At 35.8% G+C, this 12,945-nt stretch overlaps 1 protein-coding gene and 1 pseudogene across 1 annotated transcript; one reads left to right on the forward strand and one right to left on the reverse strand.

Annotated features, from left to right (window-relative positions):
- Positions 1–307: 307 nt before the first annotated feature.
- Positions 308–6,116, forward strand: LOC137749352 (S-linalool synthase-like; annotated as a pseudogene).
- A 5,758-nt stretch (positions 6,117–11,874) lies between these two features.
- LOC137709204 (uncharacterized) lies at positions 11,875–12,333 on the reverse strand. The gene has a single exon (XM_068448308.1). It carries the CDS (start codon positions 12,331–12,333, stop codon positions 11,875–11,877), a length of 459 nt encoding a protein of 152 aa, XP_068304409.1.
- Between the last annotated feature and the right edge of the window lie 612 nt (positions 12,334–12,945).

Consider the following 12,945-nt stretch of genomic DNA (forward strand, 5'->3'; position numbering starts at 1 on the left):
ATTGAGTGGTGCTATTAAGAGATGGCCCATTGAGATTCGTGAACTATGTTCCAAATGAGTTGACATTGACTATAATGACTGTGGCAATTGTATCGAACCATCGTCCGAGAACAGGTGGAGGGGAAATTAGTTTCCGTATGCTTGTAGCTCTCTATAAATACCATACAAATTATATGCTTGATCTGCAAGACATAACAAAAGCAAAAAACAAGTGTGTGCACCTAAGTACTGTTAGTGTGTGAGTATCTAAAAACACAATATCGCATGGATTCTCAAGAAATTTTGGTTAAGAATCTGGTAATGAAAGTTAAACAAGAATTGTTTTCGCCGGATGTTGATCTTGTTTCTCTTGGTCCTCCTTCTCCTTACGACATTGCGTGGCTGTCGATGATTCCGAATCCTCACCGAGGATCGGATGAACCCTTGTTCAAAGGATGCTTGGACTGGGTGCTTCAACACCAAACCACAGGAGGCTTTTGGGGAGATGATGACCATGTTCCAACCATAGAGTCACTCACTTCAACTCTTGCTTGCATTGTTGCACTTGCCATATGGGATGTTGGCCATGATGCCATTCAGAAAGGTACGTAAAAAAAAAAAAAAAGTAAATGATCAAATTTCGCAAACCCTGGAAAAATTTACTGTCGGAAATACCCGTTTATGCATTTGAAATAAGGGATAATTTGATATAGATCCAATTTTGTGAGCCATTACTATAATTAGTCCACTGCATTGAAATAGGTCCAATAATTGATATTCCACGTAAGCTTATTTATAATTTGTACCATATTTATCCCTTAGACTTATAAATTGTAGTAAATATTCAAAATTTCTTAATTATATGATTATTTGTGGTTTAACTAATCCCTTAATTGTAGGATTAGTTATAGCAATAAAATCTCAACCCCCAGTCCGTTTCATCCCTCCTTTTTTTTTCCTTCTTCTAAACAATTCCCTTTGTTAGATCATGGAATCAATCATCATCTTTCTTCTCTCATCTTTCATGGGTGATATTTTGTGTTCCTCCCTCCAAATTCCTTCATGACAATTTCAGTTTTTACATAGCTTTCACAATTTTTTTACATATTCGTTCGGCAATACAGTATCAATTGCAAGCAATAATACAGTATCATGCATTTATATTTGCTCTATTATATTTTTGTGCGTATCATAAAGGTAACCTGAAACTTGGTATTTGTTCCTTTTTTTTGTTTAGTATTTGTTCCTTTAATGGAGGTATATTATATCATATTTCTATTCTAATGTTCTGCCATGGAGGTTCAACATTTTTCTTCCTATACAATAGGTAGTTTATTTTTATTTTGTTGGTAGATTATATCTATTTTGTAGGTATAAAGCATTTTTCTTCCTATACAATAGGTAGTTTATTTTTGTTTTGTAGGTAGATTACATCTGTTTTGTTGGTATAAAGTATTTTTCTTCCTATACAATAGGTAGTTACTAAATTATATCGGTTTTGTAGGTAAACATCATTAGGTGGTTACTAGATAATATTTTAGTCAGTATTTAAATATTCAAAATTAAAAACTGAATAAATGATACAAACATTAAAGAATTTAAATATTTTTATCTAAAAGGGCAAAATTGGTATAAAAATATGTAATTGGATAACTGGACTTAGTTAAAAAACTACCTTTGTTTTTGGACCTAGATTTAAAAGCCCCTTGAAATAATTGGTTGTTGCAATTTTTTCTTATGTTTATTGTTTAGGGCTAGCATTCATCCATGCAACGACAGAGAAGCTATTGGAAGAGCAAAATAATTCTTTTCTTGAGTGGTTTGTCATTGTTTTCCCAGCAATGGTGGAACTTGCAGAGAGCAAAGGACTGCATGTTCATTTTTCTCATGGTTCAACAGCGCTGGTAGAACAAGTCTTCCAAAAGAGACAACAAATATTCCAAATGCATAGGTATATATAATTTTTAGTTTTTATAATTTATTTAGAAATAATGAGAAAATATAAGAAAGAAATTAGGGATGAATAAGGATAGAGGATTGATGGCCGGTAGAACATGGAAGAAATACACATTAAATGATACACAACATACAAACTAAAAACTGAAAACAATTTTATCGTAGATTTTCTTTTTAATTTTCGTTTTCACTTTCTATTGCATTACATGTGCATTTCTCCCTCATCCCACAGTACTCAAGCTTATTGAATCTAGTTTTTGTCGAAATATTTATCAAATCGACCGTAGTTAAATATTTAATCTAGATTTTGTTGGGGCAGGTTGGTGCAAAGTGGTGATCAGCAACAGTACTATTCACTAGAACTCATGCAATACCTGGAAGCTTTGCCTGAATCATATGATATTAACCTCAATGAGACTCTACTATTATGCCAAAGTGAGGAAGATGGGCTGTTAATCCAATCCCCATCAGCTATTGCATATGCTTTTATGAGGACAGGACGCAAGGAGTTTTTGTCCAAATTGAATTCTATTGTCCAAAAATGCGGGTTCTCGGGTACGTGGGACATACATGCATGCATTTCAACTCCATCCATTGCCCAAAATTTCCCAATAATGTTTATGTTTTGTTTTTTTTCTTCCTATAATGTGATTGCTGGTCTACGATGCGTAGTCTGCCGTCACCTGTACAAATTTCATAAGACTTAACTATATACACACACATACGAGATATGTCTGAGTATACTATATTATTCTTTCAACTGTTAAACTGTTATGGAAAATATAAAAATAAAGATCTAACATTTAAAAATTAAAATTATCGTACACTTGGTAGCATTGTAGAATTTTTCATATACACTGTACCAAAAAAAAAAATCATTAAATGACAAGATAACCAAGTGAATTGTAACTTAGTTGGTTAAGAGACATTTGTCCTTGCACCCAAAGTCTAGTGTTCGAATACCCCTCTCCGTATTTACAAATAAAGTAGATTATTTTAGCATCTATAAAAAAATGACTAATTAACCACATGAAATCAAAGAGTGAGACAACTCTGTTATACGTGTACAGTTCCTGCGATCTACCCCATGGATGAAAACCTTCTAAGGGTTTGTCTTGTTAATCGGACTGAGAGGCTGGGACTGGCAGAGCATTTCATGGCAGAGATAACAAGTATGCTGGGACAAGTTTACAGGTGACGACCTAATATTCATCATTAAGCAATATACGCACACGATTAATCTGGTTAATTAATTTATTTAAAAAAAAAAAAAAAAACAGAAGTTACATCAGTTGCGAAGAGCCAAAGAGCAAGGAAAAGCATGCCATGCCACTACAACTATATAAAGATTCACTCGCGTTTCGTCTGCTCAGACTTCACGGTTATATAGTATCTCCTCGTAAGGATCAATTAATGCTTAATTGCTGATATGTACATGCTTTCAGATTATAATATTTGTGATGACTTGAAACCTGGTTGTTTCTAGTCTCGTTATGATGTTGTAACTCTGTTGTGACACTCTAGGCATACGTTGTATAATTTTATATATATCATATTGTTTATCAATAAAAAAAATCAGTTTATTTATTAATTTACATACCAAAATTTGTTAATATTTGCAGGGAAGTTCTGCTGGTTCCTTCATGATGAAGATATGATGGTGTACATAGAAGAGCACCATGAAACTTTTCTGAGTGCCATGTATAATGTATACAGGGCGGCTGATGTGACCTTTACAGGAGAAAGTGAGCTTGAGGATGTTAAGGAATTCTCTAAAAGAATACTAGAAAAGGAAACAATAAAAGATTCTAAGAATCTGGTCGGGCCTTCTAGTATGAATGGCTTGCAAGACCAGGTATACATATATTCAGAATAAATATAATAAAAATTGCAATAAGAAAATATATTCAATCATTATAATTAGTTATTTAATGATCATCTCCTAATTAATTTTGTTGCGTATCTCCCTTGAGTAGATTACGCATGAAATCAGTATTCCATGGCTTGCTCGGTTGGATCATCTGGAGCACAGGAAGTTCATTGAGACGAAAGAGCCTGTTGGTCCATGGATAGGAAAAGGCTTATCCTGCAGGTAATTAAATTAATTCTAATTAATTGAATAGATTAAGGCAGTCAAATCTGGGATTAAGCAGTTTAATTTATTAATACCTTGCAGATTATCATGTCAAAGCAATGCCATGCTGCTACAACTTGCTATGGAGAACTACACACTACGGCAGTCCATATTCAGAAATGAATTAAAGGAGTTAGAAAGGTTCGTACTCACTCTCTACACTTTCACTAAAGAATTTCCATTTTTAAAAATTGTAATACTGGAATTACTTAACCATGAAAACCTTTTTCTTTTTCTGTTGTGGGTGAAAAATTAATCATGCAGGTGGTCAAAGGACACTGGTCTTGTTGACATGGGGTTTGCTCGACAGAAAACCGAGTACTGTTATTTTGCAGTTGCTTCAACAGCATCACATTCTTCACTGTCATATGTACGGCTCGTAGTTGTGAAAGCCGCAGTCCTTGTTACAGTTGCTGATGATTTTTTTGACAAGGAAGGTTCGATGAATGAATTGGAAGCTCTTGCCAATGCCGTCGAGAGGTATAATATATTAACGTATGATTATTGTGTGCATGGGTTATGCGTTGAATCTCACATGCATGTTCTAAGTTGGAAATATATAATCCACGTGTAGAAATTTAAAGTAACTCTTGTTATTATTTTAATTAATTAAATGTGTACATCGTACAGATGGCAGGAAAAAGGACTAGAAGGACATGGAAAAGCTATATTCAAGGCTCTAAAAGATTTTATTGATGACATTTCTAGGCAATTCTTCCAACAAAATGGATATGACATAAAGAGTTATCTTCAGGATCTAGTAAGATTTTTGGTAAAATAATTTAGTTGAAATAATTGTAAAAAAAAAAAGTGTTACTTATTCTTCTTTTTACTCTTTACCAAATGAATTTAGTGGCATCAAACATTTGTAAGCTGGTTAAAGGAAGCAGAATGGAGCAGAAATGGGCATCCCTTGTCAATTGTTGAGTACCTCCAAGTAGCCACAAGCTCCATTGCTTCACAGACTATTGTTCTTACAGCTGCTCTTCTGCTTGACACACCTCCAGAATTAGAGATCCTAAAGTCCCCTCAAAGTCATCCACTTACAAATTCACTTATGCTTTTGACGCGGTTTTTGAACGAAATTCAAAGCTATCAGGTATAGGAAGAGATATTTTTTATTGTAACTATCACACTGCCATACAATATTATTAATGTACTTATTATAATAGTAGTAAACGACTAGATTGTTATATTAGGGAGCCAGAGTATATCTTTAATAAAACATGCTTTGAAAAAAAAATACGCGTAAATAGATTAATGAAAACTTCACATAGTGGTGGGATAATTAGACTGAAATATCTCTCGGACGAGAAATTCATAATGACCACGTTCTTGATTAGTTGTCACCATGTTAATTAGTATAATCTTAACTAATGGGGAAAACTGAATTTAATAATTTCATTGCAGAAGGAGCAAGAGGAGGGGAAGCCAAACCTTGTTCTGCTACACATGAAGGGAAATCCCAATTCGGGGGCTGAAGAATCAATTGGGATTATACAGAAGGTATTGGATGAAAAGAAGAAAGAGTTTCTAGAACAGGCTCTGGTGAATAATGGCATCAATGCGGATGATATGCCAAGGGCATGCAAAAAACTCCATCTCTCCTGCCTCAAAGCCTTTCATATGTTTTTCAATTCTACAAATGCATATGACTCCCCAACAGAATTGCTTGCGGACATCAACAAAGCGATTTATGATCCTTTGAGAATGGATGCACAAGGAATATTAAAGAAGGATAAACCTAAAAGCTTGGCTAGCTATGGAAAATCCCTGACTACTTGTGTTGTGAAAGTCCAAGGGAACTTAAGGAAAGAATTTGTGGCCAAACCTTACTTTGGATATGAGGTCTTGTCACTTAAGCTGAGAAACCCAACTACTTTACGAGATTTCGGAATTCCAAGGTTTGCATCTATTCCGGCTACTGGGGTTAACACTCTTCCTTTAGCTTCATGCACTCGTCATGTTAGTGCAGAAATAAATTATAAATTATTTGCTTTGTAAAGCAGATGAATAAAAAGATAAGAGTGAAAAAGTCTAGTTAGTCACCTTAATTGAGTGAATCTTATATTGATGAGAGGATAGACTTTGAATGAGCTTATAAATAAGTTGGATTACTTCCAGTCTCCATGTTGCCAATTAGTTTTATGGTGGAGCTTATTATATTTGGCAAATGCTGCATATACATGGTTTTGTTGATGTATAATGATGTTTATGAGTGGAATTGTAGCTCTTATATAAAAAATTTTAAAAAAATGTCTTTAGAGTGGAGTTCCATAGAGTATTGTACATATTATTTTGCTTGCTTCCCCTTTTTGCTAGCAAACTATTATTGGTATTCTAAAAATTTAGTGGTGCACTCTTCTTAAGATTATCTTTCATTTTAAATGTAGAAAGTTAATTTAGAGTGCACAATTAGATTATTGGAATGTCTATAACAATTCCCTAAGAGTAAATCAATTAGGATGATAACTTGTAACATATTTTTAAATCTTGTTTTACATACCAACCAGATTTCATCTTAAATGAAGGCTCTCTAGGTAGATATATAATAAAGCAACTTAAAGCCTGATTTTGTTATTAATAAAGCACCTTAAAGTGCCTTCGCCCACTCAATATATTTAACAAGTAATCTAATCAGGGTCTAAGTTTCACAAGCAAAAGATTGCTCAACATATAATTTCTTCGAATTTCCATATGGCTAACACAATCACATGTCTCTTTCTGTACTACCCATCATCAACTCTATCACTACCTAGAGTGACCATGGCAAAACAAGGGTTGAGCATTAAGCTAATCCACCACGATTCCCCGGAATCACCCTTCTACCAACCCAACCTCACTCGATCAGAAAGAACTCGAAAACTCATTCTCCTAATTAACCAAAGCGCGCGCCAACTACTTCCGCCAGGGTTTGCAAGCCGCCAAGCACAATTATTCTTCCAATGCTGTGCGTCAAATAGTTGGTCATCAAATGGAAACTACATACATTGCCAAACTAAGCATTGACACATTCAAGAAGTTATCACCTATATCTTACTATTGGATATAGATGACATGTACACTTGTGCCACATCAATATGTGCCACGTGATTAGAAGCTTACAGGATAAGCTAAGCGGATGTAAACAGAATGTATAAAAGGGATTTTCCCTCTCTTATTGTAATGTACTGTTGCATTTTCTCAGAAATACAAGTTGTCTTCTTTTTTATCATCTGCATTTCTTCTTTCTGCAATATTGATCTTATTGTTAATATGGTATCTTAGAGCCACTCTGCTTGCGTGATGGGTTCTGGTGAATTTTTTTTCCGCTGTGGTGTTCTTCGAGGTTTGGTGGTGTCTCTCCTCGTCTTCAGTCTTCTGGTAAATTGTAAATTTTGGGAATTTTTTTTCGGATCTTGTTTCTTTCTTCAAGATTATAGTAGTAGCTTGTCTGAATTCCAAGGCCGATGCTTAGACAGCTTGATTGATTAGATCATTTCAGATTGTATGCTATTGAAGCATTCTTGAAGGCTGATGCCAATTTACATGATTTCTGTGATGAATTAAGGTTGATAGCCAGTTGTTCATGCAGTAGTTGAATGTTCTTCTTTGTGATGAATTACGGTCGATAACCAGTTGTTCATTCAGTATTGTTAGTAATACTAATTTTAGTATTTCAAATGATTCGAGACATGTTGACCAAAAGTCAACTTTTGGTCAAAGGTGGGGTCAACAACCCTACGTAATTCGATCGGAAACATCCGCCCATCGGATTTTTGATTCGTAACTTCCTAAGGTCCTCATTATGCTCATAGAAGGACATACTAAAATTGCATCGCAATCTGACGGTCAGATCTTCGCCATTCACAATTTCAAGTGACTATCAACAATTGGTTTTACAAACTTAGAAATTCAATTCGGGAATATCCGTATGTCGGATGCCCAATCTGTAAGTTGCTATGGTCCTCAAATATTATGTACTATAATGTATTAAAGTTTGGTGACGATCCAACGGTCGGATAGTTGAATCATAAAACGATCAAGTGGCGTAATATTCAATACTATGTTCAAACTATTGAACCACATCAAATAGATATCAAATATGAAATCATGACATCGAATTTAACTTAAAAAGGCAACGTCGGCCCACTGGCCATGTGAAATCCCGTTCCCAGATTTCACTATTTAAAATTACGTATTTTCGTATTATTAATTACAACGAGTTTATATTTGTGGTGCTTAATATTTTTTTAGTAAAATGATGAAAACACCCTTAATGAACTAAACGGAATTTTCACGGACGTTTGATCCTTCCATAATTTTCCAGTTTTTTTTTTTACATATTTGGATAGTACGTGTCGATACGAACGCGTGGCCGCAAACGGTTTGTAATTTGGAGTTATAACAAATGAGTTATTAACGAACGAAGTTAAGGGCAAAGTGGTAATTTAATTATTAATCTGGAAGGCTCCATATTTATTGGAGAGTTGATATGATGCCACGTTTGTGGCTGTGATGAAAAGGAAAGGAGAAAAAAATGAGGGAAGGAGCTACCCAATCAGAGGAAAGATGAGGGAAGGAAAGGAAAGAGGTGAATGGCACATAAAAACCAGACCCTTTCCCCTGGACCCGTTAGGGCATCTCCAACCGAAGGTTCCAGAAGGCCAGAGGGCCGAAAATAGCCCGAAAACCATCTCCAACCAAGGGCTAGCCTGGAGGGTTTGTGGAATCTGAGAGGGCCCCACGGAATCTGAAAGGGTCAAAGGGCTGGCCAAAAAAAACATTAATCATGTCGGTTATAACCGATAGGAAATTCAAATGCAACGGCTAGCTGACGTCAGCTAGCTGTTGCATTTGAATTTTTTTTTTTTTTTTACAGTTTTATTATTATTTTTTCTTTACAAAATTTTTCCTATAACTTCTATTTTTCATATTTTTTTTAAATTCTTTTTTTTTTCCTATAATTTTATTTTACAAAATTTGTTTCATAATTTTTTTAAATTCTATTTTTTTCCCATAACTTCTATTTCACAAAAATTGTTTCATATTTTTTTTAAATTATATTTTTTTCCTACAACTTCTATTTCACAAAATTTGTTTCATATTTTTTTTAATTGTATTTTTTTTCCTATAACTTCTATTTCACAAAATTTGTTTCATATATTTTTTTGAAAGTATAATTTTTTCCTATAACTTCCTAAGCCATTATACAACATTAAATTAAATTAAATAACATGAAACAACATTAAATAACATTAACCAACATACAAATTATACAACATAAAAAAAATATTTAACAACATGAAACTTAAACAACATTTCTAAAAACATTTAACAACATAAAACTTAAACGCCTACTCCATGCTTCTTTTGGCCCAAAGATGTGCAACAAGATCCTGTTGTAAGTACTTATTTGTGGCACGAGAACGTATCATTTTATAGCGCCTCATGTACTCATTTATAAAGATACTACCAGTTCTTGGATTGAAAGGTAAATTAGGCCCATCGTATATCTTTGCACGAGCCCTTCTTAACCTATTAATCTTCTTGCTAGTCATCAGACTCTCCATCAATATACCAATCTTGCTTATCCTCCACTATCATATTGTGTAATATGATGCAAGACATCATGATGGAGTCCAAATTTTCTCGACTCCACCCTCTTGTCGGTTCGCTGATGATCTTCCATTGTGCTTGTAAAACACCGAAAGCTCTCTCAACATCTTTCCGGTATGCCTCTTGGTGTAAGGTAAACAACTTTTCTGCGTCATTCCTAGGGTTTGGAATTGCTTGGACAAGTGTCTCCCACTTTGAGTAGATGCTATCTGCCAAGTAATACCCCATATTGTACGACTGTTGATGTAGTAGTCAAGTTGAGGTGCTTTACCTTCCGTCAAGTTATTGAAGAGGGGTCCAAGGTGTTGGAAATGTGCCCTAAAACCAATCATATGATGATACTTTACGGACATTTCAAACTAATGTAGTTTAAATGTAAAGGGCAAAGATTATTGTTTGAGCCGTCTCATATAAATGTTATATGCTTAAACGATAAGTCCAAGGAATATGTGATTGGAAGAATGCGATCTAAAGAAGTTAGATTCATGAGACCATTCTTTCGTTGACACATCCTAAACGTTCCTGATCATAGGATTGTCAATTGGGCATTGACAGTCCGTTAAGATCAGTACGTGCTATGTCTTCTCTCAGGGAGAGTGACTAGTCTCGAGTCATTGGTGTGTGTGACATCAAGACAAGTACGTAGGTGCTCAATAGAAAATGAGTTCACTGAACACGATCAACGAAGAGTTCTCATATTCATGTCACATGAGAACTCATGGTTGGGATAATGCAAATTAGTCTTTTGACCTGAGGCATCACAGTTGTCTTGTGGTTAGGTCCTTAATCTTTGATTATGTCAAAGTCACTCCATCAGGAGGGTGTCCACGGCATCGTTGGGGTTAAGCCACTTAGCCATGGAGGCAAGTGAATGCGCAACAAGGGATCTCTAACCTTCAAACTGTTTGAGGGAGAATACTCTATGATATGATTTAGAATCTCTGGCCAGAGTATGAATGAGATGTTGGAATGCGTTCCAGATCACATTCAAGGTAATCATATAAGCACAAGACTCACATTGGATAGTAGACATGAATAAACTATCAAACCAAACAATGTGGTCAAGAGTATTGTATTAGAGAAAGACCGTATTGCATTTGTAATCCTAAAACTGAATAGGTTCTCCACCTCTTCTGATTAGCTTGGGTAACCATGACATGCTGCTAGGCGTCAACCATGGTTTGTGGAAGCCCTAAAAGTGTATTATCACTAACGGGAGAATTGAAAGTAAGTTCCAATTCACAATCGATTTGAAAGAGTTTGAATCGCCCACTGCCTCGCTAAAAGGAACCTAATGGATCGTACACCGTGTAAGGTAAAGATTGAAGATTCAACGGAGATGAGTAAGAATAATTAAATGGTTTAATTATTTATGGCAAGGATTAATTAATATATTAATTAATCAAACGAATAAGTTCGTTAAAGACCTCGGGATAGTTTTGGACCTTAAGGCCCAATGGGCTTCGAACGTCAAGTCCATTGACTTAAGTTGTATGACAACTTAATGAATAATGATTCACAAAGGCCCAAATAGCCCAATAAATCCCCTTAAATTCGGCCATTTAGAGGAGGGTAGTAAACTTGGCTTAATTGCAAGTTTGCCACTCCATTGTGAGGTGGTATAAAGACATCTTTATAGCCATTTCATCCTTAGGGTTTTCTAAGGAGTAAAGAGGAGAACAAACTCTCATTTCTCTCTAGAAATGGCCGGCCACCTTGAGGAAAAACATCTAGCAATCTTACTTCCTCAAGGTCACTCATTTCTTCTCCAATCTTACCTTGGTGTGGAGACTTAGAGGTTCTCAATTTTGGGAACTTGGAGAAACCTTTTCATTCATCCAAATCCATGGATCTAAGATGCAAGGAATGAAGGCCCTCTCTTTGGGTGATTAGCCTTTGCTTATGCAAAGAGGAATCTACAAAGGTATTGATTTCTCAACTCACTTTGTTTTTTAGTTGAGTCTTGGTTCACCTATCTACTAGGCTTTGAAGTTCATGGGTTAAGTTTTGTTTTTGAGTGCATATAAACATGATTCCGCCTTTTAATTGTTAATTGCATGTTGTTGATGTTGCTCAAATGAACTTGTTTTTCACAAATCTTCCTTCACAAGGGCTCCAAAGAAAGCATGTCAGATCCATGTGTCATATGAGCCAACATCCTCTAACACAACAGTTGGCTTTCTCGACCTTCTGCTAAAGCCTCATTGCTATCCGGTGGGATAGTTCTTCCAATCCCAATGCATGCAATCTAATAACCGTATCATGCCCGGAAACCCACGGTCTTCAGCTTTGCGAATGAGCCGATTCAGATCTTCTTGATTTGGCTTGTAGAGGCACTCGTCTTTGTAAACCTGAACAATTGTGTCACATAATTGTTCAAGAGTATAAAGGCATGTAGACTCAAACAAACAATGGGTTTCATTAATCGAATCAGCTGGGGAGCCATAAGCCACCATTTGGAGTGCAACAGTAACCTTCTGATGAGGTGAGAAACCAGGGCGGCCTGCTCTGTCCCGCTTCTGTCGAAAGTATGGATTGATCTGCTGGACATCATAAAGTAAACGTTCGAAGACATAACGCCTCATCCGAAAGCGACGTCTGTAATCCTCTTCTGTGTACACCGAGTTGGGGTTGAAGTAATTGTTCATCAGATTGGCATGCGCCATCGCTCTGTTTCGTGGTTTGTAAGAGCGACCAACAACAGAGCTACCCCATTGACGTTATTCCTTAGTTGGTTGACATACCATGGCCGCAGCCATGACTGCTGCTCTATTTTGTTTGTTGCACCTTACTTGAACTTCTTCATCAGACTCCTCATCTTTTCGTCTCATTTGCGCCCATTTTGCTTCCAATTTGGAATTGGATGAGGACCTCTAGTTGGAATTTGAAGAGGATCCAAAGTTGGAATTTATTGCAAACTTGAATTGAAAAAGATTGAATTGAAAAAGATTGAATTCAAAGTTGTGTAAATTATAGCCCAATATCCACCCTATTTATAGCAAAAAAAAATTCAAATCTAACGGCTAGCTGAAGCACATTATAGCACAAACAAACACCCAAAATGTCAAAAAAGGTGTGGTAGGGGCGTCCATAAGCCACCCCATCAAGGTCAATAGAGCCAAAGCCAATCTAAGGGAGGAAACAAAGCCCATAATCGCTCTAACCTCGCTCCCAAGCCCCCAAACTTCAAGAATAAGGGGCAAAACACCTGAACCCATGGATGCAAATATATGCTATCATTGTGGTTCAAATGACTATTAGTCCCGTGTTTACCAAGC

The sequence above is a fragment of the Pyrus communis genome, chromosome 11 (genome assembly GCF_963583255.1).
Source record: "Pyrus communis chromosome 11, drPyrComm1.1, whole genome shotgun sequence".
Taxonomy (NCBI): domain Eukaryota; kingdom Viridiplantae; phylum Streptophyta; class Magnoliopsida; order Rosales; family Rosaceae; genus Pyrus; species Pyrus communis.